The 27,571-nt window shown below is 32.9% G+C and overlaps 2 protein-coding genes across 10 annotated transcripts; one reads left to right on the top strand and one right to left on the bottom strand.

Annotated features, from left to right (window-relative positions):
* Positions 1–199: 199 nt before the first annotated feature.
* On the bottom strand, positions 200–22,762 carry LOC105339994 (kinesin-like protein KIF6). 8 transcript variants are annotated; one of them, XM_034475926.2, is made up of 19 exons: positions 22,680–22,762; positions 18,764–19,096; positions 18,182–18,296; positions 17,615–17,765; positions 16,343–16,557; positions 12,418–12,612; positions 12,003–12,121; positions 11,555–11,672; positions 11,083–11,112; positions 8,986–9,082; positions 8,264–8,384; positions 7,644–7,848; positions 5,634–5,812; positions 3,750–3,984; positions 3,212–3,344; positions 2,894–3,094; positions 1,403–2,707; positions 1,064–1,121; positions 200–494 (listed from the first exon to the last, which is right to left on the bottom strand). In XM_034475926.2, exons 2-19 carry the CDS (start codon positions 18,996–18,998, stop codon positions 253–255), a joined length of 3,954 nt encoding a protein of 1,317 aa, XP_034331817.2. In that variant the 5' UTR covers positions 18,999–19,096; positions 22,680–22,762; the 3' UTR covers positions 200–252. The 8 variants fall into 8 exon arrangements, with proteins under 8 accessions (XP_034331817.2, XP_034331842.2, XP_034331836.2 ...); XM_034475951.2 differs by lacking the exon at positions 11,083–11,112 and adding an exon at positions 10,910–10,924; XM_034475945.2 differs by lacking the exon at positions 11,083–11,112 and adding an exon at positions 10,361–10,375.
* Positions 22,763–22,970: 208 nt separating this feature from the next.
* On the top strand, positions 22,971–26,175 carry LOC109618884 (archaemetzincin-2). 2 transcript variants are annotated; one of them, XM_066085127.1, is made up of 3 exons: positions 22,971–23,016; positions 23,199–24,017; positions 25,859–26,175. In XM_066085127.1, the coding sequence occupies exons 2-3, from the start codon at positions 23,205–23,207 to the stop codon at positions 26,144–26,146; spliced, it is 1,101 nt and encodes a 366-aa protein (XP_065941199.1). In that variant the 5' UTR covers positions 22,971–23,016; positions 23,199–23,204; the 3' UTR covers positions 26,147–26,175. The 2 variants fall into 2 exon arrangements, with proteins under 2 accessions (XP_065941199.1, XP_019923228.3); XM_020067669.3 differs by having other exon boundaries at positions 22,976–23,063.
* The last annotated feature ends 1,396 nt before the right edge of the window (positions 26,176–27,571 follow it).

Raw genomic sequence — 27,571 nt, 5'->3', positions numbered from 1 at the left:
GAAGTCATTTCAAAGTTCAATCAAGTTACATGTATAAACCAATGTAGTCTTCCAATTGTCATAAAAAGTAGCACTATACTTTACACAAAGAACAATAATATTTTGATTGCATTAATTTTGAAAATTATTGTCTTCATGCCAATTTATCATTTGAGAAAAAAAAAATGGAATTTTAATATCATTTGATTACTTTTCCCTGAATTAGAATGAAATATCCATCCCCTTTGGCACTATAAAACAGGTTGAGTTTTATCACCAGCGGGCATGTTTCTTCTTTTCTTGATATTTCCTCCAAGCCATCTGAATAACTTCAGCCGATTTTCTGGCTTGTCGAATTTTATTGACGCGATCTCGCTGTTCGATGACTTTCCCCATAAATGAACTCTCCGCTTCTTCATCAGGCACAGCAGTCACTGATTTGAATTTCGATTCCTCAATCACAAGACTGTTAGTCCGCGAGGGATAATAATATTCTCCATTCACATCTGCATTATCTACAAGAGTAAAATATCATTGAACTACAATTGTTCTCTGCATTGACAAGTGTATACATCTTTTCATTTTCACAAGCTAAGGTTTTCGGGCCACTCCACTCCCCAATGGAGCAGAGTCAACCAAAAACCCTTGGCTAGTGAAGATGACATATTCAAAGTACTTGTTGTCAAAAGTACTTTTAAGATTGTTTTGATTAGTACAATGGAAATAAATCAAGAAGCATTTATTTAAAACAACAAAAAATGGAACATTTGTTACATAATGTCGCTGTGCTTATTTCTACAGAAAAAGGTTAAATAAACAATCAACGAATTCAGCTACTACATGTAGGTACATGTAACTCTACACTCCAATAATTTGCATACTAAGTTCTGCATCATCCTTAAATTTAAAATGGAGATCTATTTTTATCAAATGTTTTGTTCAATATTATTTTTGCAACAAATCAAAGTGGGTATAATTAAGCTATTTCAATCAAATATTATTACAGCAAAGTGACAAGCTAATGATTTCTGGGTGATAAATAATTTTATTCTGCTTTTAAATTATTTCAGTACCCGGTACTTACTTTTTGGTGGAGGGGTCTCAATGGAGAAATTAGCTAAGCGGCCTGCTATTGAAGCATTCTGAAAATTGACACACCAAGTAAATAAAAGAATCTACTTCTATCTATTTAAAATATCTACAGACAATTTTAAAAAATCTAAACTCTATTTAGCACACTTACAATAAGAGAAAATAATTTTAATTAAATCAAAAAAATTCCATAAATTATCTTGATAAAAGAAAAAAAGTTAGAAACATAAAAAAAGAGAAAAAATCATCTGCCACAAAAAAAACTACTTCTAAATATCTAAATGTATTTCACTTTAAAATCTAAATCAATCCACAATTAGTCAGATCTTACCTTGGTCTGTGGCCCCCAGTTCCTGTAACTTGACGGATTCTTTTTCACCTCCTCCTCCTCACTTTCAGTTGAGTACCTATTAGATGCATAGTTATTGGATTTACTCTTTTTGAGTGGGGAGTTTTTACGACTGCTCCTTGCTGAGTTTTTCTGTAACATTCTTCTCTCCCAGTCCTCTAGAGACTTATCTCTTTTGACCCGAGAGGGGGAATTACTTCTCCGGGGTCTCCCATCAAAGTCCTCATCGTCTGAAAAATAGCTAACTGGTTTCTGTTGCGTCTTGGGACGACTCTGACGCATACTCTTGCTACTTTTTAAAGGAGAACCATAAATGGCTCGAATGTCATTCTCTCGGGATCTCTGGGATATCGCATACATCTCTCTGTCCATGGGACTCTCTCTGTCATAAGAGCGCGTTTTGTTTGTACTTGCATACTGATCATAATCCTCGTGATTAAAATACACATTTTCCTCTGCTGCTTCCAACATCGATGCAAGAGCTGCATCAAATGTAGTAGAAGAAAGACCCATTTTCTTTCCATCAAATTTGTCTTTTGTTCCCATTCCATGCACATATTCACTAGGAATGAGTGTTTCAAAGTCCTCTAATCCGTCATCTATCCGGTTTGACGACCGACTCGGTGCTGGTGGGGGCTTGGACCTTGCCGTCGATTTTCTGGATTCCTCTCGCGCAGACTTCACGTCGTCTGTTAGTCCATACTTGATCTCATCTTCACTGTCGTCAAGTTTTTTAGGCTGCATGTAAATGAAATCAATCTCGGGCTGCTTCTGACTACAAGCTGTGGAAGGCCGGGAATAAGAGGACTCCCAGCGAGATGTGGGATCCTTCTCCTGCTTCCGTTTAGCATAAAACTCACTGTCAGGAATAACAGATCTTGTCGATCTAACACTTTGTCGAGATACTGGTCGACTGTCCATGGGTTCCTCTTTCTGGGTGATGGCCCTTGATTCTCGAGTATGAATATTCCGTGATTCCAGCCCGTTATTGATATGAGTGGTAGCAGCAGTATACAAAGTCCTCTCAGGACTACCGGTCCTTTCATGCATGTCCTCAAGTCCAACTTCCTCTCGGGCTTTCAGTCTCTCTGGTCCCTCACCAAATCCTGGGGCAGTCACAGCCCTTGGATCATTAGCATGCCCAACATGTCCATCAGGAAAGCCTGCTGAGTGGGACAGTCTCAGCAATTCCTTAAAGTTCTGCAGCTTCTGTCGAGTTGCAGCTTCTTTCAGCTCTAGTTGCTGGCTTATCATTACCATTCTTTCATGTTCAAGCTGATTTTGAATCTGAAATTACAATGTTTTAATCAAAGTACTGATATACACTTTATCACAATCTTTTTTTTAATTCTTAACTATACTTGACGTTGAAAAATGTAGATCATCCATATCTTCAATTCTTAATTTGCATTGAATTATTACAGGTATACAAATGTTTTTTTAGAGACTGTACAAACTGCTGTTGTCCGTTACCTTTTCCTGTTTCTTTTCCTCAGAGCGCAGCATGTCATACACCTGCCTGGTGTTGAGACTGCCGTCCCTCTTGCGGTACTTCCCAAACTGTTCCCGCACGGTCGGCTTGGCTTTGGTCAGTTCTTTGTCCACCTCCTCCGAGTGTTCAACAAGCTGTTTACGTTTCTCTTCAATCACTTCAATCTTCTTTGTGGCTTTTGCCTGATGTTTGAAAAGGAAATTCATTTCTTTCTTCGTGGTAAATGTATTATAAAATGTGTCAATGCATTATACATGTCATAAATTTGTGAAATCTAATGCAAATTTTAAAATATGTACCTCTTTCTTGCGTAATTGCTTTTCTACTGTTTTCTCCCTCTCTATAGTTTGTTTATCAGCTTCAACAGTTTTCAGCTGTTGTAAATAAGCTCTCTGATCAGCTAGCTGTTCCTTTGTAACGTTCAGTTTAGTTCTGTAAATAAGACCATATTGTCTGATATTTAATTTTATGAAGCAGAGCAAAAAAATCTATTCAACCAATATGTAAACTTAAGCTATCATTCAGTTAGTAGTCTCATATTAATTTTGATTGCAATATTATTGATCTATTTTCAAAGGTCTTGCATATATAAAAAGAAAATCCCAGAATATTGTGTCATTTATGATGACAATCATTGAGTCATTTTCAAAAAAAGCTAGTATTTAATTGAATTCTACATTTCAGAAAGACACATACTACAAAATACACTAGTTTCCTTATTGCAGTTAACTCCAATTTTTTTTATACTTGGAACATTACAATAAAATTGCAATGAAATTCACAGTCCAATCATAATCCTATTCAATCCTCATAAATCGCCTCACTCCTACTCCTCACCTGACTTGCTCCTCCATGAGGTTCAGTTCCTGTTCCGCCATGTTGATTTTCATCTTGACTAGTTCCCCCTCCTTACTGATCTGCGTCTGCTGCAAAGTCTCTACCTTCTCATTCAATTTCTTGATTTCCTTGATTCGTTTCTTCTCAAAAGGAGAATGGTACTTTCTTCTGTTTCTACTCCTGCTCTGCCTGAGGATTGTTGACAAATTTTCTGCATCTGACCGTTTTTGGGGAGCTGAAATCCAGTTTAAACTTCTTTTTAACTTTATTACTGTAGAAGTCAGGACAAAATACCCATAAATCCTTTGACTAAAATATTGTGCATCTTCTGCTCTTTGCTATGTAGTGACTGTTAGTTAAGCAAATATTTCTTTTTAAATTGACAGACACTAGAGCATTGTAATCAACCACGAATAGGTTACTCAATGGCTTTATAAAGTTAGGACAATGGAGTTTGTATTCTTATCTCAGAATATTTACAAGATGATTTAAATCTGGATGTCTTCATTGTGCATGAACTATGCAGTTGCTTATATTTTTTTTTAAATCGTTTCAGAGCAAGTTCTTTTCATATTATCAGATGAAAATAAAATATTGATTATAAATGTTCTTTGCTGCTATTATAAAATTTAAGGATGTTATTGTGCTTTGTTTACCCAAAATTTCCACTGAGTAATAAAAATTTTGAATCCATGCTCAGCAATTTCAATTCCAAATTGAATGTAAAAAGCACTCCAAATCTTATTTCTGTTGATTATTTTGAATTGATTTATGAATTCATTACTGAGCTCATGGTCTTTGCTAAATATGCTGACTTCAGAACAGAGAAAACTACATTCATTTGATTGTTATGGGGTTCGATTTTGTTTGAAGGAAAACAAGTTGTTCATGAATTTATTTGAAGTCTATCAAATTGGCAAAATGTGTCAGCCCAGAATCAAATCAGCAGTAGAAAAATGGCTGAAGCCTTATTCAGGCTTGGTAGTTGTAAGTTAAATATATATAGTCAAAGCCTTATTCAGGACTTACTGTAAACCAACTTTTATTTGCGTGCGAGAAATTTTTGCGAGGTACGCGAGAGCCTCGTCGTCGCGAATATTTTTCGCAGCGAACCAGTCTTTATCGTATGGTTGTTATAACAAAAAACGGGTCTGGATAAGGCTTGGTCGCGAACATTAGTAGTCGCGAACCAGTTTATTGGAAGTAAATTGGGAAATAAAGTCGCCACAAATAAATGTTGGTTTACAGTAATTGTTTCAGCATTCCTTATTTAGGAAACTCCATCTCTTATTCAAAGCTGAGCAATACAACAACTCTCCTATAATCAACATAGTCATCATTTATATAGACAATAATCCTGTGACAAACATAAAGCGACATCTAAACAATTTTGCAATTTACATAATAAAAGGGCAATGATTACAAAATTCCTGAAAATAAAAGTCTCTTTTATGATGTCCATAATATGATTAATAATTGCTTTTGGAAAATAGTCCAAAAGGAAAATTTTAAAACTTGCTTTTTAATACATGAAACAAAAACTAGAATTTGGGGGGGAAAAACAAGCAAAAAAGTAGAAAAAAAACCCAAAACAAAACTGCTCAATTTTTTAGATTATAGTTGTACATGTATCAAAATCAAGCGAAGAATCACACTGGTGAGGCAAATATCCTAAAATAAAGTGCTTTTAGCTGTACCGTGATTTTATCAATTTCCATGATGGGCATCAAATTCAAGAAGATTTAGTAAAATTCCCAGCTTCGGAGAAAAATAATTTCATGGACAATAGTCCTAACTGTAAGATCTGCAATCACAGGTCTGAATTGATTGGTAATTGATTTCTTGGATCAACAAAACAATGATATCAACAAACGATTGACCCACCTGGCTCAGCATCGCTCTCTCCTGCCGTCCTCATCCCCTCTTCGTCCGTGTCCTGCGGGGGCCTATGTGGCCTTCGTCTCTGTCGATGGTGGGGACGATTCAGGGGTGGCTCTGGGGCAGTAGTGTATGATTCCTCTCCCCAGGCATTCCGTGCCGGGATAGGAATTTGTACCGTTTTTCTGAATTTGTAAATTGTGACATATTCAGCTTGAGAGACTGATATCATTTGTTGGTAATAGTCCATTTTTTTTCTTCAAAGCTATGAAATATCCTGACAGAATTGGAGCACTAATATTATGTAGTAACACTACAATACACTGAAACATGCAATTTTTATGCGTTATTCTACACAAATTGCAATCTCGTGTGCACAGCATGAAAGATCATGTTAATTAATGACCACCGGTAATTATTTCAGTAAGTCGCATTAATACTGCACTGTGTACAGAATAACACATAATACTCACAATTAGAAAAATCAAAAGCCTTAAGAACATTTGTATTATGATCAAGGATTAATTGACATAAACTCTTTTAAACTTCATTTTGACCTCAAAATCTGTTTAAATACTAGCTTTAAAACTGCTAAGACATTAAAGAGTTTAGATTTTCTTTGTTTGCGCTACAAGGTAAAGAATTGAGTTTCTGAATGCACAAACGACTAAGAGCATGGTAAAAATTCTATCATGTATTTAAAAAACACACACACAGATTTCTAATTACTGGTATGTTAATGTGATCTGAAGTGTTAAGAATTACACCATATTGGTTCATTAATCTGGCCTAAAATTATAAGTACTGAATGGAATGCAATTAAACTGTATAATATATATCTCGATCCCTATTTAAAAGGACCAACCCTGATGTATCAGGGTTATATGGAAATAGAACCATTTTAACAAGAGCTTGGACTTTGGGTTGTGTCAAACAGCGATGTGACGCGGGCTCTCTGAAATCAACAAGATTTTTCTGGCTTTTGAGCTAAGACTACGCAATTGGTGAATATTTCGCTTGAAACCATGTCATTTTAACTTGTTTTGATGCAAGAATTAGATACGTCCTACTGAAAGTACAAGGTCTTGTTAAAATGGATTTTACTTTCTATGTGTAAAACAGTATATAAACAGAGTCCCACAAATACACGTCCCAAAGAGTAGCTGATATGACAATAAATTGTCAACCAAAAGGACATCTTATTTTGTGCTTTACTCACTTCATTCAAATATGACATGTTGTTTTAAATACCGGTAACAAAAAATCATGACTAATGAGGAATTCAAGTTTTTTGACATTTTATTCAATGCATTACATTGAAGGCATAAAACTGTAACCAGTGAAGTTTTTCATTCAAATTCTTTAATTAATTTTCCCCATCATATTCTTTGGTCAGAATGTAAATAATATGATGGATATTTAATCCAATTCTTCAAAATATCATTAACATACACACATAAAAACTCCATGCAAGCATTATAATTTGATTCAACACTAAAACATGCTTAATTAGAATGAAATGCCAGAAACTACCAACTTTGATTCATTATAAACATAGTCCTTAATTTTAAAAAGAAAACATTATAAAAAAACCCCACAAAATCAAGATTTAACAAATTTAAAATCTTTGTTGTAAGCATTTGTTAGAATTTGTTAGAGGCATGTTTACTGTAATTGTGTACATGCATTTAAAATGAGAAATCTGCTATTTTAAAGCAACTTTGTTTTTTTTAATATACAGACACTTTAGCATATAACTTGAAATGTGTGTAAGATTATTGTAAATTCCTAATCAAAAGCAAGAAATTAATATCCGGGTAATTTCACAAGAAGAAGATCTCGCGGATTTTAAAATCTTGCTTTTATTTTTTGGATGCATGTAAACTATAAGAAATTGTGATAAAACTTGGCATTCACAATTAAATACTCTCACGATCTGATGATTCAGTTGAATCGCGGAATTAAGTACTTGCGCAAAAAAAGGAATCTACAGTAGGTATACATTTATATACTTACTCCTCATTCTTCCTCTTGTCAGAGTGTACTTTCAGCACCTGGTTCCCTTTCTCTGGGGTGGAGCTAGCTCTGATGTCATTGGCTTCCTCAGAAGACATTAAAAAGTTTGGCACATCATCTGGGTTAGCACTGCTGCCCAATCCTTCCAGAATCATTTTTTTCAAAATTTTCATGCACTCTCGGAATTTGTAGGGATTGGTTATTCCTGTAAAAAGAAATCCTTAAGTTTATTTTGTCTTAGTTTAAGAAAGGTATTCCATTTACCATCGTCATAGGACAATTCTATAAGAAAGTTGTTGCAAACCTTGTGGAGTTTTCTCACATGGGAATTGAAATTCCATTGATTACTGTATTTAAATCATTGCACCTTAATATACCACTGCTTTCCACTCTAGAAACCTGCATTTGGGATTGCACTGTCTAACACAATGACAAGCAGCAATAATTGGTAGGTGGGATTTTTTTAATCTAATTTAAATTAGAACTTTTATACGCTCCTCATAGAATGGATGGAAGTTCTAATTTTAATTACTGTAAATTGGATTTTCTTCTACTTCACTACAGGCACATAGATTGCCTGTTACAATTAAAAATCATGGAAATCAATTATATTGTCTTACCTTCACTAACGGGATCTGCGACCTTTCCATCAAGGTAGGACTTGATGACCTTATTGCACTGAATTTTGTCTTCGTCTGTCAGTTTGGCATTCATCATGTCAATACTAAACTTGACATCCTCCTGTGTAATATAAAAAAAAAATGATTAAATACTCTGCATTTGTAAAGCTAATTAATACATGTGTTACTGATGCAAGGAAATTATTTCGACCAAAAAAATGCAAATCATGTCTTAATCTTCTAATATTTTATTTTTAAATAATTTAAAAATAATTATTTTTAAGGCATATTTTCTTTAAAGCAATATGAGCTGTATTTTTTAGAATTTTATTTTGCTGTAAAAAACTGCTAGTATAATAAGTCTGCATATAACTTAAACTTTTAAGATAAATAAGGTTGGAAAAAATCATTAATTTTTGTCAGAGGAAAGATATCTCTTCTAAGGAACATATAGCAAATCAATTTTTGTACAGGACGACAATAATTCAATTTTGCTCCAATTAAGACTCCTTAACGGCCCTTTTCACAAAAATTTGGCAAAAAGAAATTTAAAAACCATGATAGTTTTGTCATTTTAGTAGAAAATAACATTTTCATTAAAAAAAAATTTCATAATGAAAATTGCAGCTCATATTGCTTTAATCTTTTTCTGTTAATTCACATGAAAAATCTATCCATGGTATTGTTATATATTTTTTCTTTGTACATTAGGATCACATTACCTTGGCCATTAACAGACATGATAGTTCACTTTCTAGTTCTGCCACACGCTTTCGTAGTTTCTTAATTAAAGCTTTTTCATCAACCTCTTCGTTTCTCCTATAAAACAAATGGTTAACATCATGGTTTATGTATTTAATAAAAGTACCCGGAATTTGAATGCAAGCAAAAACGGTCTCTCAAAAAGAATATTATATCTGTGTAGGTTTTGGAACACACACAAGTGATATACATAATTATGTATATGGTAAAATTGAAAAGTATTAGGATAATACGAAGTATTTAAATATACATTAAATATGAATTACCGTTGGTTAAGGAAAAAGTCAAATTGTTAATAAAATACACACAGATACTGATTGTATAAAAGATTATTGATCATTTTAATGCAATAGAAAACCGCTGTTAATATTCCGGATAAATAATTTCTTTTCAGATAGATAAAATACATATCAAAAGTTATATTTGTTCAAAGCAAATATTTAACCCAAAGCTTAAGAACTGTTGATAGGCAGCCCAAACTTTACTCACGTACGTTAATGCTCTCAAAAATCTTCATGAAAGAAATTCATTCAAATGTAAACATTATCAAAGATGCTGTACATGAAAGATTGATCGAGAGTTTATACTGTAAACATGGCTGTTTCTGCAAGTACTAAGTGAAAACACATTTCCATTTTAAAAGTAATACTGTAAATCAACATTTATTCGTGTGTGAAAATATTTACGAGATTCGCAAGACCCTTTTCGTTGCAAAAATTTCTTGCTGTGAACTACCGGTTGTCTTTGCTGTATGGGCGTTATATCAAAATGAGTGTGGATAAATTATGGTCACAAAAAATAGTTGTTGCGAACCAGTTTATCTCCGGTAAATCGCGAAATAAAGTCGACGTTAATAAAAGTTTGTTTACAGTATTTGAAAGGAGCATAAAAATGCTATGCAAGCATGTGAAAGTTGGCACACATTGAGATGTTTCCCTTTTTAGAAGCATAAGTTTCCATGTTCACAGTACCAGAAAAAAATGTTTAAAATATGAAGATGAATTAATATAATCTTAGAAAATGAAAAAAAAAAAAGCCAGAGATTTAAGCAAAGGGTTTTTTTTCTAATTTTTGAAATGGAGAGAGAGAGAGAGAGAGAGAGAGAGAGAGAGAGAGAGAGAGAGAATATGAACATGCAGAGAGAGGAGAGGACAGAGAGAGAAAACAAAGAGAGAATATGAACAGAGAGAGGAGAGAACAGAGAGAGAGAATATGAACAGAGAGAGGAGAGAACAGAGAGAGAGAACAGAGAACAGAGAGAGAGAGAGAGAGAGAGAGAGAGAGAGAGAGAGATGCATAAGAAAGAATACATAAAATGACAGAGAGTTCCCTCACCTCAAGGTGTTAAAACTTAAAATATAACAAAAAATTAAAGTTGTGCATCTATAGTTCTACATGGAAAAATCACCAACTAAATACATTAATACCAGTAATTGTAAAAATAAACACCCAAAAAGAAATTCCTCTACAAATATAAACTAAATGCTAAAATTTCTATTTTTAATCTATTTTTAAAGAATCAGGGATAAGATTAATTCTTACCATAATTCACATCTACAGATGATCAAATACAAGGAAAAACAATTATAAACACTAGCAATGCCAAATAAAAATCTACCAAATCATTAAAAAAAAACTTTAATCTAGAAAATGGTTATTCTCAACCCTTATTTCTTTTTTGCACTGTCTAATATAAGTTAACTACATGTAATATATACTACCGGTATGTACGTCACAACATAATGAGGTACAATTCTCTACATCACTCCTCTATAAACCATTAAAGACACCTCTACAAGTATGGTACAAAATTAATCTCATTCAGGTACCGTGCAACTACTTGTATAATCATATTCATAAAGTCAACATAGTGCATAAGCTTACCAAACAAAAGGGTCGCTGCACAAATTTTTAAAAATCCATAAACAATATCATCCTCTACTAGAAATGTGTTAGTGTGTGGAAATCTTTGCAAGAAAACACAAGACCCTCAGCATGCTCAGGTCAAGGAATACAAAACTAGGGAAAATTTAGTCGAAATACAAAAATACAAATACCGTAGGTGGACTGTGCTTATGGGTAAATCACTTCAATAAGTGAGAAATCGATAAAAATGGTTACTGTGGTAAAGACATGAAAAACTCAGTTTTGGAATTTTGTGTTAAAAAAGCAGTGTAAAATTAAAGGGACAATCGGGAGATGAAATGATCGATACAATGGATTATTTGTTCTGGTGTCAATCGTTGTATTTTGTTCAACATTCAATGTTTAATGATTTTCATATAAATCAACAATCTGACATCAGAAATACAATAAGACAGCTACAAACTGTCATTCTATATTTGGAAAATCTCATTTAAATTTGACCAGAGATGTCTTAAATTCCGTTTGAAGGAAAAGGTAGAATACCACACAATTGCAAGCCAAAACTATCATTATAATACATAAAATAATGCTTTTATAAAGTACTAGCCATTTTTATTGAACTGATCACATGACTGGTGATCGTCTGATTAAATTAGTACTTACTTGACACTGTTGGCAATACAGGCCACACGGCCAGCGAATCGACAGGTAGATAGGGTCTCTCCTAGATTACGATACTCCAATGAAATAGTAGCTATCATACAGGTCATGCAGTTACCACCTGTAACCAAAGCCAGAAAATTCAAATTAGACTTTTATTACAAAGATTATAATTCAATTCTTGACCATTTGTGGTGTTTTAATCTGATCAGTACACTTTTTTTACGATTTTTACATCCCTGAAAAAATCATCACTCTTAATTTTAATTCAGGATAACAAAATCACAATTTCATTTCTTGGGAGATCAATTTTTATGATAAACAATTCAAAAAATTCTATCAATAAATGAGCAGCACTGGTCAATATTTTAATCCACTAGTCTATAAAATAATAAAATGATACCCCAGTATTAAATTAGACTTGAACGTAATGTAAGTCAAGTGTACCCACCCAGGCTGTCCCTGAGGACCATGGTAAGCAGTGAGTTCCTGTAGGGGACATGGCGGGGACCTGTTCTGCTTAAACCTTCTGCTGTGCTGGGTCGTCCGTTTTCCCTAGTCTTTGACCTCCTGTAGAAAATCACATCCACACTCTCAAAAAAATTTCAAAGATGTTTTTAAAGTATATTTTTCTCATCAATATATACATAAATGAGTAATAAAAATGTTCCAGGTAATGGATTTTTAGTCAGGCTAACACACTTAAGGGAGCAAAATGAAACAATCAGGGGCTATAACTCATACACTATGAATTGTCCAAAATAGATCATATTACCACTGCTATACAAAATTCAAAAACTTTTAGTTTGTTCACTAAGAACAAGGCTTAATTGTGTTGCGCTGGTGCTTATATTATAAAGACCTACCCCCTCTGATGTCCAGCACTGCTCACTCTTCCTTTGTTATCGTTACTCCCAGAATCCCCTTGAAGTGCGATGATCACTGACTCCAGGAAATGGAGGGACAAGTTAATACACTTGGCCTCGTTCAGCAGGTTTCCTTGCGCACCAGTCTTTGACACTCTCTCTGATCCTGCTAAATCCACCAGGTGAAGTTTAGACCTAAGGTGATAAATGAGGAATAAAATCAAATAAATCTACATATTTCTGTTTATAGTGACACCAACAAATTCTTCAGGAAAGTCCCTGTTGCTGGTTTGTACTCCCATATTACCATAGCTCTGTATGGATCAAGTGCAGGATATTCTTCAGAATTACCAGAGGTTTCCTTAATTTGGCTTCTTTACATTAAGTTGTAAACCCACAAATGGAAGATGGCTGCATGAAGTTTTAAAGGATTACAGGAATTTTTTGTCTGTCCAGACGCTGAGAGGAATAAAGTGCCTGTTGCTAATATACCACTGAACTACGATTACTATGTAAGGACCATTTACAGAGATGACATACTTCCAGGCTTTTATTGCTTACACAGCTATTATCCATTAATCCAGGTTGATAGGACCGCAGTGTCTCTAATCTTGACACTACATACCCAGGATACTTAAAAATTGAAAAATTTATCAACAAATGTATATATATGAAATTAGATCAGCAATCTTCTAATTCCCTAAAAATTTTCTTTGTCGAATCACAATGTACATTTTATGTAACTCTCCAAAATTGTAACCATTAACTACCTACCATAAAATCCTTGAGAAAACTAATTTTAAGGAAATTCCTATTGGACTGAATTGTTAGAAATCTTCTTCATAGTGATAAGTGCTAGCCTTTGATAGAATTGATTATTGCAGTCCTTAAGAGTGAACAAAACCAAAACAATGGCCCAAACCCACTAGAGCCTGCTGTCAGGGATTAGAGATCCCATTTAGTGGAGTTCCCTTGCTTAGGGATCGGAACATTTTATAATAAATGTGAATTCATTTCTTTACTATTTGACAGTTATTCATTAAAAAGGTAAACATAAAGTTTGATAAACGGTATTCAAAGAAGAAAAAAACGCCATCAAAAACAGCATGACTCAATGGCAATCAGTAAAAAAAGATCATGCTCTTTCATCAGATAAGAAGATAAATCCAAATTTTGTTGCCCAAAAAAAACTCAGTTTTAAGCACCACTGCAAGTTTAAAAAGCAAATGCAATTTGTTTGAAAACAATAAAAACAAGTGCATCGATTCCATTTGAATAACAATAAATAAATGTCGCTTCCAGTCCAAATTTGTTCTGTGTCACAAAACTGGCACCATGTGGGTTTGCTCTATTCAATTTCAGAAGTTATCAATAGACATGCAGATTTGATTAAAAATTTAATGTTATCATGTTTGAACTTTCAAAGCAGAGTAGGGCAGTATATATATAGGTAAAAATAAAAATGACTATTCTTCAATAAGCTTTTGCATATATAGTTAATGGATGGAAGCAATAACTTACAGTCAAAATGGACACCAAGAATCCCTGGGAAAAATATTTTTCAGCCTGCAAATGTAACCCAATGATATCTTATGCCCATCTCATGATTGTATCAAAGCTAATCTACACAGTTGACTGAATGACTCTTGACAACAATTCCCCCAAAAGATTTTAAAACCAACACAATAGGGTATTAGTGTTGATGTAAGCCATTGAAAAGCAAAAAAAAATACATATTGCTTTACGAACTCGCCTCCATAATGCTGGACAAATATATACTTCAGTTGTAAAGTCATTTTCTTTTAATGGTCATAATATTTTCCGATGGTTTACAAGCAAAAGGTTGTAGCAGCTTTCTGATGAAAGGTTACTGTGTATATATTGATACTGGTCTTTAATTAGATTACACATAGCATAATGCCTGCATTGTTTGAACCAACACTGGTTGATACTTTAACGAGTTAATGGGTCTAATCCCGTGACCAAGAACTTGTTTAAAAGGCAACACCAAAAGAAATATTTGTCTTCAGATGTGGGAAAACGGTAATCTGCTTTCTGCATACCCAGAGGCAAAGCAATTAATGTCCTACAAATCCTGGAATGCACCATCAAAATTATTGACGAAATTTAACCTTTCTTTAAAACTTTAATGGAAAAGGTTTAATCCATTTCAACTAAATAGTAATTTAGAATATAATACATGTTTTGCACATTACTTGCAACGTAGACTTCAAAGAACTTTTTAATCCAAATATTAGAAATTGTTCAACAAAAGTGTGTGTGTGGGGGGGGGGGGGTTACATAATTTACATTTATATATTTTTTTTCACTAATTAAAATTAAGAATTAACAGCATGAAACTGCATTTTAAATGTGAATTTAATAAAACTACACATGTATATAGTACATGTATCATATTTGTAGGAAAGAAGGTTAAAGTTTGTAAAGTGAACTCTATACATATTGCATTAGACCTACTTACTATAATAGGTAGATTTTAATACATTCCTTTCTTTTTTCACTATTTTTCTATTTTTAAAAGTTTTATTTCATAAATCTCATTTTTGTACAAATACAGCTTCATATTTTTTTCATATGTATTTCTCATTACTCCACCATCAGAAGATTGACGTCGACCTGAACTGGTTAATGTGTATTTATGAGAACTTGCAAGTCTCACAAGATAATGTTTTTATGTATAACAAGAGATGTTCATTGAGAAACATAATTTATGCCCAAATGTTCTAAGCATATTGAAAATATAATATTTTTTTTTTCTTTGTCAAGAGTAGTTGACCCCTTGACCTTTAAACAGTGACATAATATCTCCCCTAGGTGGTACCCTTGTATCTTAAAACAAAAGTTTGATGACTGTCAGGATAATAAGGACCAATTATGAAAATACTTAGGAACAATAAACATATAAAGCATTTGCATTGAAATTTTATCTGAAAATCGAATTAAATTCAATGTCTGTAATTTCATGCATCTAAAATTTCACAATCTGCTGTGTTAGTACCATTCACAAAGATTTCCACAGAGAGTCAATTTTCCTATAATAAAATAATCATGCTTTTATAAAACTTATTTCTTATGAGTAAGGAAAATCAATAAAATTATTTTTCTTTCCCTTGCTTTATTGTTTACTTAAGTCACAAACATGAAGTTTGTAGCAGTGCAGTCAGGTTAAAACATTAATTTTATGTCTTAAGCTCTTTAACTGTAAATGCTACGTGAAAAATAAAAATATTATTTATGCCCTATTCTCATAGTGCCTTATTGTTTGTGGAATATTGTCTTATTTAAAATATATTTATTAACATAAATAACAAATGGAAATCTAAATCATCGTAATGTACAGTATCTGTGTTTTAAGTGAAGAAATGAATACAGAGACTACTAAATTAAAAATCAAATTCAACAAATTCAAGTCTTAATTGATATTAATTTTGATGTATTTATAGATATAACTTATTTTATGATCAACCATTAATTAAGCCACCATTTTGACCATAAGTTTCGATCTATACAGCCAATAGGATAGGGGTTTGAACAAACAAATAGCTACAGCATATCATCTTACTTCCAAATTGACTCAAAATACTTTATCAAAGAGAAGGGTTTACCGGTAATGCATGGATATATGTATGGATGAAGCTATAGAAATATGTGTATATTGAGGATATGAATACCAAAGTTACTTTTGTTAAGTAAATTGCACCTATATTAGGTATACGTATGAGTAAGACAATTTCTAACAGAATCTTGGTATCTGTACCAGTATATCATGAAAGAAAAATTATTCTGATTTTTCTGTCCACAAGAGTATACAATTAAGTTCTTGGCTTGCTTTTTTCTGTATTACACATTATGATCAACATTATAAGAATTCTACATTCTACAGAATAAAATATCAATAACTTACTTGACTACCACATCCGAATCCGACTTCTTTGAACTCAGCTGTATAGTGAACACTGCATGGGACCGCGAAGATCTGTCGTGAACAGCAGTGGCAGCTACGCGGCGGTTGGCCTGACCCTGAAGCAGGAGGTTCTGTGCCACATCTTCTGTGGCGGCATAATGAACGGACAGATTCTTCACCATCCACACCCCCTGGGAACCCTCCATTACAGAGACCTAAAGGTCAAAAAGTACCAGAGATTGTCAAATATTATAATTGACATTATGGCTAGGAATGGAGCTACTTTTAACCACTCCATAAGGATATACTAAGCTCCATCGTCACCAAAATTTTAAAATCACTCAACTCAGATCCTTTAAAGAAAAGTGCATAAATTTGAGGTCAATACTCAGACTTGAGGCTGAGTATTGACTTCATAAAAGCCGGTGATGGCGGGGCCAGATACGTAACTTCTGCAGTAAAACTTGCTAGAACAATAATGAACACTGCATGGTATCTTGTTAAATGTTTATTAATGATATCTTTTTATTTTTTAGATTAATTGAAACATTATAGAATTAAATCTTAATGATAATAAACTTTTTTCAACAGTCAAGAAAATTTGTTATTTACTGTAGAAGCACATATACATGCATTTGCTGGGTTAAAATTTTGTTGTTTTAAAACCAAATAAAATTTTGTCATATCGTAATCTCTAAAATGTATCATATGTATCATCTCTTTTTTTTTTAATATGGATTTAATTTTATAACAAAAACAATGAAATCAACGAATATTTCTGCTTGCACAGTATTTATTCGTTATGCGTTTAGTTGTATTTGTTTCTTGTATTTGCAAGTATTTCTTTTATATATTCCAACAATTACTTATCATGCCAATCATTGCTCTGTCTTTCTATTGAAAAATTCAGGCAGGCACAAAAAAATTAATATCATAAAATAATGTATTGCATTGTTCAAGTTGACTCAAAAGTATAAGGGATTATTTTTATAAGATTTGCATATTATTTTTAAAAATAAGGAATACATCAATAAATAAAGTAATATATAAAGTCATGAACCCTTGTGTATAACTAGCATTTGTGACTTACTGAATTACGATGGTCATTCATTTGAATTCAAGTACTAGACTTATAAGGCTAATTTCTTTATGTATCAAACAAGCCTCAATATCCAGAGGTCCCTACTATCAACCTAGGTCTATCAGTCAACTTGAGGTTATTAAAATAACCTTACATTTGGAAATGGAGTAACTAACAGACTGGGTTCTTACCTTTGGAAATGGAGTTACAGCAGACTGAGTTCTGGCCCCTGTACTAAGAAGATCAAATCCTGTTTCCTTGTAAATCTCTAGGTAGGAGATATGAACACTGATATCCTCGTCAGTTCTCTTCTCCAGTTCTTTGTAAATCATGGACAGAGACCTAGGATATTCAATTTGCACAACTTTTAAAACCAATCAAATTAACATCCTTTTATTCATAAAGAAAGCAATGGAAAAAAATTAGTAAATTCATTAATTTTCATGCATATAAGCAAACTTATTTTGTTTTGGGAAAAAGCAATTGGTTTATTGCTAGGTTTTGATAAATAGATTACAACTATACATGTAAAAACAAAATAAGCATTTGTTAACTTTGAATAATGGTAATATACATGTATTACGTTATACTACTGTTCGTTGGAGAAATGACTGTGAAAACAGACACAATATAAATTTAAATGAAATGAATCTTTAAGATTTCACAATAAGCATACAATTTAAAACAGAGATTGAATATGAATGATATTTCATGAGAAATAATCTATTACAGAGCATAACAAACAGCATATTATATACCTGGGTTCCAGTCCACGAAGCTTGTACTGTTTGGGGCTACCCTCAACAGTGAAGGTCTTTCCTGTCCCTGTCTGTCCATAGGCAAAGATTGTGCCATTGTATCCATTCAGGAAGGCTATTGGATAAAGTAAATCACATACAATGTACTCTAGATACACTATAGTTACCACCTAGCAAGATGAGTAAAATTTTATGTGATTCATAAAATACAAGAAATTGAATAATCATTCAGATTTTAAATAAATATTATTTAATTTACAAAACCATTCAAAAAACTTTTGTTATAAGCAATATTTGTGTCTCAAATAGATGGAATTAATGACAGATAAAAATCTTGACAAACAAAAAATGCACAATAAAATCAATCAATAGACCCTTTCGCGATAACTGTGGTACTGCTAACTTGCAAGGCAAATTGATATACTTTGCCGATGTTTCTGTAGGTGGATAATTGAATGACGTTATTGAAACAATTGATGTTACATCACATTTCACCAAATTATGTTATTTTGCCCTGCAAAAGAGCAGTACCGCAGTTACCGTGAAAGGGTCAATGCATCATTCATGAGTAAATTGTCCTACCTTGTATGATTTCTTTGGCGGCCACTTCAAACACTTCTTCCTGTGTCGCAGTGTTCTTAAAGATGTAATCAAAGTTGAACTCATGGCTGACGTTGGCCTTTCCACGGACGCTATTTTCCCAGTTTTCCCTAAGGACCTCTGGTACTCTCAGGTACAGAGTATTCCGACTGGCTTCGAATTCTGGGTAATATTCCGCCGTGGGTTTGATTCGACACAATGTGCGAATCTGCGGCATCCTGATGAGAAATGAACTATAGCCACACAAAGTCTACCAGGGGATGAGCTGCTAGGTAGAATCCCTCCACACCGAGCGTTTCACCATGTTAGAAACTGCTGGAAGAAAAATAAAATTAGAAGACTGCTATAATAATACCCTCTTTGTAAAAATGTGCCAACTGCACATTTAATAATAACTTTTAAAAGGCATGCACCTGAATATAAGCGAGATTATTGATTAACAAGCGGATTAAAAATTTTAAAATAACTGTTCAATTCAGGTACTCCAAATTCGAAAAAAATGAATGACACTTTCATCTCATTTTTTAACAATGCCTTAGAAATTCATCTTAATAGGTAAAAAAAAGCTATAAAATGATTTAATGCCTACTGAAAGTGCAATAAACCAGCAACAATGGTGTTATTTTCCTATCTAGGAGAGTGCTTTGGTACATTTAATAGCTCAATCTGCCCACCCATCCAATACATCGGTGAGGTCGTAAACAGGTGAACAATGATGTACTGTTTCACATGTATAACAATCAAACAACAAGAAAAGAATGGTTGCTTTCTTCTTCCTTCTTTAAATGAAGGGGTAAACATTCAGTACCAGAAACCAATAAGTTTAATTAAACACACAAGAGTTATAACACCTATGTATACACATGGTAACCTTACAAACATCTATCTGCATGATTTACAGCCTTTCCTCATTTTCTACTGGTAATCAATCACCTCGTTCTCTTTACATAATATAAAACTGTATCCAAATCATTCAGTATAATTGTCAATAATATAATCACAATTATAAAATTGACATGTCACATTTGCATACATTTATAATAAAATTACCTGATAGTATTATTGATTCAGAAATTCTTTTCCATTTATTAAGTTAACAGTTGCACAGGTTACCAGCATTTATAAGTTATGACACACATGTACCAAAACACAGGTACACTTTAAATCAATATACATGTATTGCACCACTTTTATACAGGAATCTTCCCAGATCTTCTAATAAAACGGGGACATGAAAAACCAATAAAAATTCTTATCAAATATTTCATATTCCATACATGATGTACAAAAGAGGATTCCCTGCTTCAAATATTAGCCAACTACCCGATTAAGTCATCAAAATCACACATGCCTTATCTTGCAGACAATTCCATTTAGAATCTAGGTAAACACTTTACTTTTGTGGACACTTGAAATATCAAATATGGAAGGAAAGAGAACACAATATGATAAGATAACAATATGCCCTGAAGATGGTAAAATGTCAATATTTTTTTATCAAAATATACCAGATTCTACAGCTATCTATAAATAGAAACTAATATGGTAAGAGACTCTACAGTTTATTTTTTTTTTAACAAGAGAATATTCATTATTCATATCCAGAAATCAGCACTTTTCACACAACCCTTACACAATCATGGACCAACGCATAGATTGCTTGGGGCATCAAATGTTTAGAGTGCATGGGGCTAAAAGATGAGAGATAAATACTGAGTTTGAAACAGGCAGTTAACTAAGATCACCATCCCATAGATGTTTCTCTAAAAAGCATATTTGATGAAACAATACTCTTTTCAGTATTAATTAAGAAACAAAAGATGAGGCTCTTTGACAGGAACCAGTACCAGTAATCTCAAAATCAATTCCATGCAAGCAAAATTCACAAAGAGCCAATTCACTGTGCATTTTTGAGCATCCAAATATATAATACCGTACATGCAGACAAAAATATTTACTGGTACACCCCCCACCCCCCCTCCAAACTAAGAGTGTTGAAGGGTTAGAATTCGGCCTAAAACATAAGTATTTTTTCCCATCAGAAATGATGAATCAAAACCAAAATAATAGTTGAACAATATGTACGTCATATCACTCCTACGTACATTTCTGAAGACCCTTTTTTATTTCAAAAATTTCATTATAAAATCAGTTTTTTTTACCTGGGTTAGTTAAAGGTTGTCCATGTGACCAAATCTTTGCAAAACATTGTATTCAGACAGCTAGATCCTAGATTAACAATGAATCAAACCTATTCATACTCCATATTTAAATCACTAATTCTTATTTTTGTGTATCAGCTACTCTAAAAGCGGATTATCTGCTCATGTCCAATGCACAATGCTAGATTTCCCCAACAGTTCTTATTAATATATAAACAGAAATTCGTTTTTATCTTTATTTAGCCGTAGGTTTAGAGATGTCATTTTTTTTAACTAATGTTAAAATGCAGAAAATCATCTTGTATGCATCAAGCTCCATATGAATATATACATGCATATATCATTAAATTCATATTAACTATTCTTGGAATTCCATTCACTAGATAGAAGTATATTTTATGTCAATCAATTAAAGTTGAAAATCCAGATAATGGCAAAATGCACAATCTATGCAAAATAAATGATCTTATATATATATAAACATATAGTAATGACAGAGAGAGAGAGAGAGATTTTGGTGAAAACCTTAGTGTATTTCTTGCATCAAATGAAGAGAGAGTGAAAGAGAAACATAAAGGCAAAATAAGTTTATGTTTATGGGTGACTTCACAGTGATCTCACGATAAAGTTAGAGGTGGATCAAGCATCTGTACTGCTGGTACCGATACCCACTATTTCAGTGTAAATTGTGATTCCTCAGTTTGTTAGTTTGATTTACAGGTATATTTCTTTTTTTGGCTTAGATAAAGAGATGATATACATGTACATGTATATAAACGAAGGTTCCATACTATACAGTCATATTGATCCAAGCTAATTTTGTATACAGCATGCATAAGTGGAAAGAAATTTTAAAAAATATACTGTTATCAAATTTACAACTATATCTCTTTTTTGAAAAAAGGAATAAAAAGAATTCAAAAGTTAACCATCTATGTACATCTTGCATATGGCCAAACCATTCAATTGGAAAATAGGAAATTACACAACTACAAGGAGGTGGGGGTTGGGGGTTGGATACAATGTATATTTAGCATGCAAAAAAAAAATACCAAATCAAAATATAAGATTTATGAATCAGGAGGAAAAAAATTCAGATAACAGCAATTAAGGAGCAAAATAAAAAAGTAAAAACTATCGTTTAAAGATTTGATCAAATAACAGATTACAGATTGATTAATTATTTTCAAAAGGACTGTTTTAGAGTGGAGCAAGCTAGTCTGTTGAATGCATTTTGTTTATTAAAAAAAAATATATAAGAAAATCTCTCTCTCTCTTTCTCTCTCTGTAAATTAGTACATGTATAATAAAAAAATCGCATACTAGTTGACAATGATGCAAGAATTAAATGATTTAACAGTTAAAACGTTTAGATGTCTAAACCGTTAATCCTTAAAGCAATATTATAATGCATGCAAACATCTCGCATCTTATTGTGTTATTTTATGTTTTGTTGCCTCTACAAATTCGTTAAATATTAGAAAGCAAATCCACAAATTACATCAAAAACCCAGTATTGATTCTCATTCTATTTGATAGGTATATGTCAACTGATAGTGAAATGTAATGAACACAAAAACAAATCAGGTAATCTGAGGAAATTCGAGAGAGCCAAGAATTAAAAAACCCTAAGTTTGTTCTGTCATATCATTTTATCACAATAACGAAATTGTTAATTCATTGATCATTTGTAGTTATTGTGACTTTATCAATATACAAACTGCATAATGACTTACTTTTACAGCTTGTTAAACGCAATAATCCCGATCAATATCGAACATGCAACAATCTTGTTTACGAATACCGCCATTTGTATCTACGGTCTTATTTTTAGAATTTAATAATTTGAAATCTACCAAAACGAAAATTGTCTTAAGCTCTATATTCTCTAAATAAAGAAATTTTGAACACCTAAATCACATTTATGATAAAGTTTTAAGTTATTTTTATGCATTTTTTTTAAATATTGACGAGTACTTTGCTTTTTTACAGACTTTGAAAATAGTTTATTTTTCTGCTTTTTATTATTAAATTTTGATCAACATCCTTTGACAGGTTCTCCCAAAGTTGAAAGTAGGATTTCATCGTTTTATCATGTTTTATGTGTTAAAGTGAATTAGGTATCGTGTTTAATTATTTGTTGATTAAAAATAAATGACAAATGATTGTTATCCATGTATTCAATATTACCTGTATTCAATATTACACCTGTACATATATGTACATCACTGATTATCAGCTGTTCATCATTTTAGTGCTCAATGGGAAGTTCATCTTCAAGAAATGCTGAGGCTTCTCAGAGGCGCTATCTTATAGGGACATTGAACAAAAAGTCTAGGGTGGAACAGAAATTCTTTGGACTTTCACAATTAATTAATCTAAAATGTACTTCTCAAAGTAAAGGGTCGACAGGGAAGGGCAATAATCATCATGATCATAATGATGTTAAAGCCCAAGACAGAGAAAACATGGACTTGTGCATTACCAATGAAGCAACTCTATATAAACCTCTGCCTTTGAATAAACCTTTGTATGCATCAGAAACATTTGTGAACTGGAAATCGCATTATGATATTGAAAGAATGCAGATGAAACTAATGCAAAGAAAAACTGCCGTCTATTTAGTACCAATTGGAAGTTTCCCATCTTTTGTCATGGACTTTAAACTGAATATGAGTGGTAAAGTCTGCTCTCTGTTTGAAATTCTAGGAACTTTTTTGGGAATATTTTATCAAGAAATGTCTGTCAGTTGGTTAGATTCTGTTGATCCAGAGAAAGAAAACTGGAATATAACTACAAGAAATCACAAAGTTACAGGAAAGAGACAGTATCTTGTGTCTGATTTCTATCCTCAACTCAAAAAATGGAAGCCCAAAAACACTTATGGTATCTTGGGATTAACATGGACTGACCTATATCCAACTGAGAGTTTAAATTTTGTTCTGGGAGAAGCGTCTAAACGACACAGGTCAGGAGTGATAAGTTTTGGACGATTTGAACCAAAGACATTTGATCCAGAAAAAAGCAGAGATATAGAAGACATCGATCCTATTATTATGTGGAAATTATTAAAGGTAATTTATGAAAAATATACCCAGGTATGTACTGTCATTATTTCAGTGCTTTGATTCTATTTTGATTTCACACTTTAGTACTTTTATTCAAGTATTGAGCAGTAAAAATATCAACAAGGTGGGGTCTTAGAGCATATATAGCTACAAGCAAAATGTGAAAATATTTGCCATTTTGAGATAATTTTCACGAAATGTGTAGAAATTATTTATTTACAATTACATATTTCGATCTCCTTCCCAATTTTCACAAATGCAGGAATCTATCGCAAATCCAAGAATCGTGTGAGTAAAAATAAATGAATCTGAAAAAGTATGATGATTTACGAAACAAGGGATGCAAATGAGGGGGGGGGGGGGGGGGGGGGTTAGAGAGAAAAGTGCCAATTAGACAATTTCTTTCCATATTAATAATCTGATTGCCAATAATTTAATTTATAATGTAATTAGCCCCATTTTTTCTACATTTTCACATTTAAATTATTTAGGTATAAAAGTAACATCTACAATGTACACATTCTGTGTTCAGCTGTCAAAGTAGCAGTGTAATATGTCTGCACAGTGTCTATATTGAGTTTAACAGCACTTTGTTATTTACAAATTTTATCAACTGTATGTACCTGGCTGTAGCCTATGTCGGCTGCAGGGATACAGCCCTTTATCTAATGCTATAGACATAGAGCCATGTCAAGACAGAGATGAGGCTAAGAAGACCTCAGACCTGTGCCTCGGATACATGTATAGCCATGTGAGAGATACATCCCATAGTTAGAGCCCAACCCTTTTATTTTTTTATGTAATTGTTTTGTATGCTAGGGATAGGTAGCTAGCTTTTCTTATAACTTCTAGTAACCAGTTACTTGAAGCTTACTTTACCTATCTGGATATGTAGCCCTTATAAATATCGGTATACGTTGACTCTTTGTTGTTTTGTTCTAATCATTCATCCTTTATAGCATACAGTATTATAAAAACACACTCCCCAGACTTATCTTAATCACCAACCCAAACATGTTACAATTTTATTATTCCCCCCTTCAAAGAAGAGAGGGCATATTGCTTTGCTGCTGACCGTCTGCCTGTCTGTCAAGTCAGTCGGTCCACCAATAGTTTCCGTTCACTTTCTTCACAGAGGTTACACATATCAAAATGAATTTAGTATACAGATTTATCACAATAATGTCTAGGTCAAGTTTAATTTTGGGTATGATCATGCAATCTTTGACAGATTTATGCCCCTTGGACTTAAATTGCCTCAATTTTCATTCAATAAAAGCAATTTGAGCTGCAATTTTAATGTTGGAAAATTTTATTGTGAATTTGTATTTTGTAATTTAATACTATTAAAAATGACAAAAAAGATTTAAACGGCACATACACTGATTGGCAGATTTAGTACATGTAGCTCAAACCGCACAGCCTATCGGTTTATAGAAAAACACTGTGGATTGTAACCCTTGGCTGCTAGATGTGATTTAAGAAAAATTACATTATTGTCATCTTGTACAAAAATTGGTTGCAATTGGCTATATATTCCTTATTAGAGAAATTACTTTGACTGAGTAGAGTCCAGAGTCTATTTAGTACTTTGATACTATTAGATATTTTTACTTAATTTAGTACTTTAATTCTACTCACATGACTCAACACTTTAAATCTCTTCAGTACTTTGGTTCTTTTCAGTACTTAAATCTGTTGAGTACCTATTTTATTCAGAAATTACTTAGTTCATATTAGTATTTGTATCCTAGTTTCAGCACTTTAACAGTATTTAGTACTTTGCATCTGTTCAGGACTTTGATTTAATTTAGGTACATATAATTGTTAATGTTTTCTATTGTCAGGTCTCGAGTCATGAACTAGGACATTTGTTTGGCCTCTCTCACTGCGACTTCTTCCTGTGTGGGATGAATGGCAGCTCATCAGTGGAGGAGGCCATGTTACAACCTCTCTTCTTCTGTCCAGTCTGCATCAGAAAACTCCAGTACGCCTGTAAATTTGACATTGTTAAGCGATACACAGAATTAAGACAATTTTTCACTGAATTAAATGGCGCTATGCCATTTGATAGACTTCAGCAATGTGTTGAGTGGTTGGACAATTGTTTAGATTTTTTATTAAATGATAAATAAAAAAATGAAATTTAATTGAAAAAGATAAATCTGTATTGCTTGTTTAATTTATTACAATAATAAGATTTTATGTATATTTGAGGGAACAAAAAAACCCTATTCAAAAATAAATAATTTCAAATTTCACAAAAGGAACTTTCGTTTGTTATTAAAACTGCTTTGTATAACGTTAAGAAATATTAATATACATGTACCGTAATTGAGTTCAAAAATATCTGTTTACAGTAAGAACTTAATAGAATAGTAGAATATAGTATTGCCTCGCAAATTTAGACCAGACAGATAATATACATGTTATACCAGACAAATAAAGCGTAAAAATATTTTGAACCTTTGCTTTTCTTGTAATATAGAAAAGTAACTTTAAGTCTTACTTTCAATATAATGCAGGCACGTGGCACCGGTGACCCCCCCCCCCCCTTTTTCTCGCAGCAAATTTTTATTTTTTCATTCACAATGTTTCACATAAATAGAACCATTTTAACAAGACCTTGGACTTTCGGTTGGACGTTGCTATCTACATGTATTTCTTGCGTCAAAACAAGTTAGAAATGACGCGGTTTTAAGCGAAATATACACCGATTGCATAGTCTTAGCTCAAAAGTCAGAAAAATCTTGTTGATTTCAAAGAGCAATGGCTGAGTGGCCAGTAGTGAAATAGATAGGCCTACGTCACATTGCTGTTTGACACAACTACCAAAGTCAAACCTCTTGTTAAAATGGTTCTAAAATTGAATTATAGTGCAGTTGACAACGTTAATAGAACCTTTTTAAGTAGACCTTGAACTTTTGGTATGACGTAACTGTATTTCTTGCATCAAAACATGTTAAGAATGACGCTGGTTTTGAATGAGATATGCTTTTAATTCAAAAGCCAGACAAATCTTGTTGATTTCAAAGGGTGGCCAGCAATGAATTAGACAGGCTTCCGTCACATTGCTGTCTGACACAACTACGTAAAAGTCCAAGCTCTTAATTGTTGAAATTGTTCTATAATATTGTGCAATGTAATACACATGTATATGTAACAACGCTAATACCGCCGCCGAGATATTCCCGTACGGCAGTGAAGACTTGCCGTAAATATTCCCCCTTTTATTTTGTGAATCACCTGAGTGTATGTTTCTCTGACACAATTTAATATTTCTATTTTGAGATTGTGATCTGATTTTCTTTTTTCTCAACCTTCTATAACAGACTGGTGAGGGGACATTTATTTTAAATTTAGTGAACAAAATAAAAGTACTTCAGGTATAAGTATAGTCAAAATTTTTTATAAACATTCAAAAAATGTTTTAATGAGCGTGCGCAAATTGCCAATTACAGAATGTTTTGATTCTTTAAGAAATGTGGTGTCCACAAGGCCGATGAAATTATTCCACGCTAAAATGGTTGAACTTCTTCAAGATTATCAGTAAATCCAGC

The sequence above is a fragment of the Magallana gigas genome, chromosome 5 (assembly GCF_963853765.1).
Source record: "Magallana gigas chromosome 5, xbMagGiga1.1, whole genome shotgun sequence".
In the NCBI taxonomy this organism is placed as follows: domain Eukaryota; kingdom Metazoa; phylum Mollusca; class Bivalvia; order Ostreida; family Ostreidae; genus Magallana; species Magallana gigas.
Note: the sequence above shows the minus strand (reverse complement) of the source record. Positions and strands in the feature narration are given on the sequence as shown.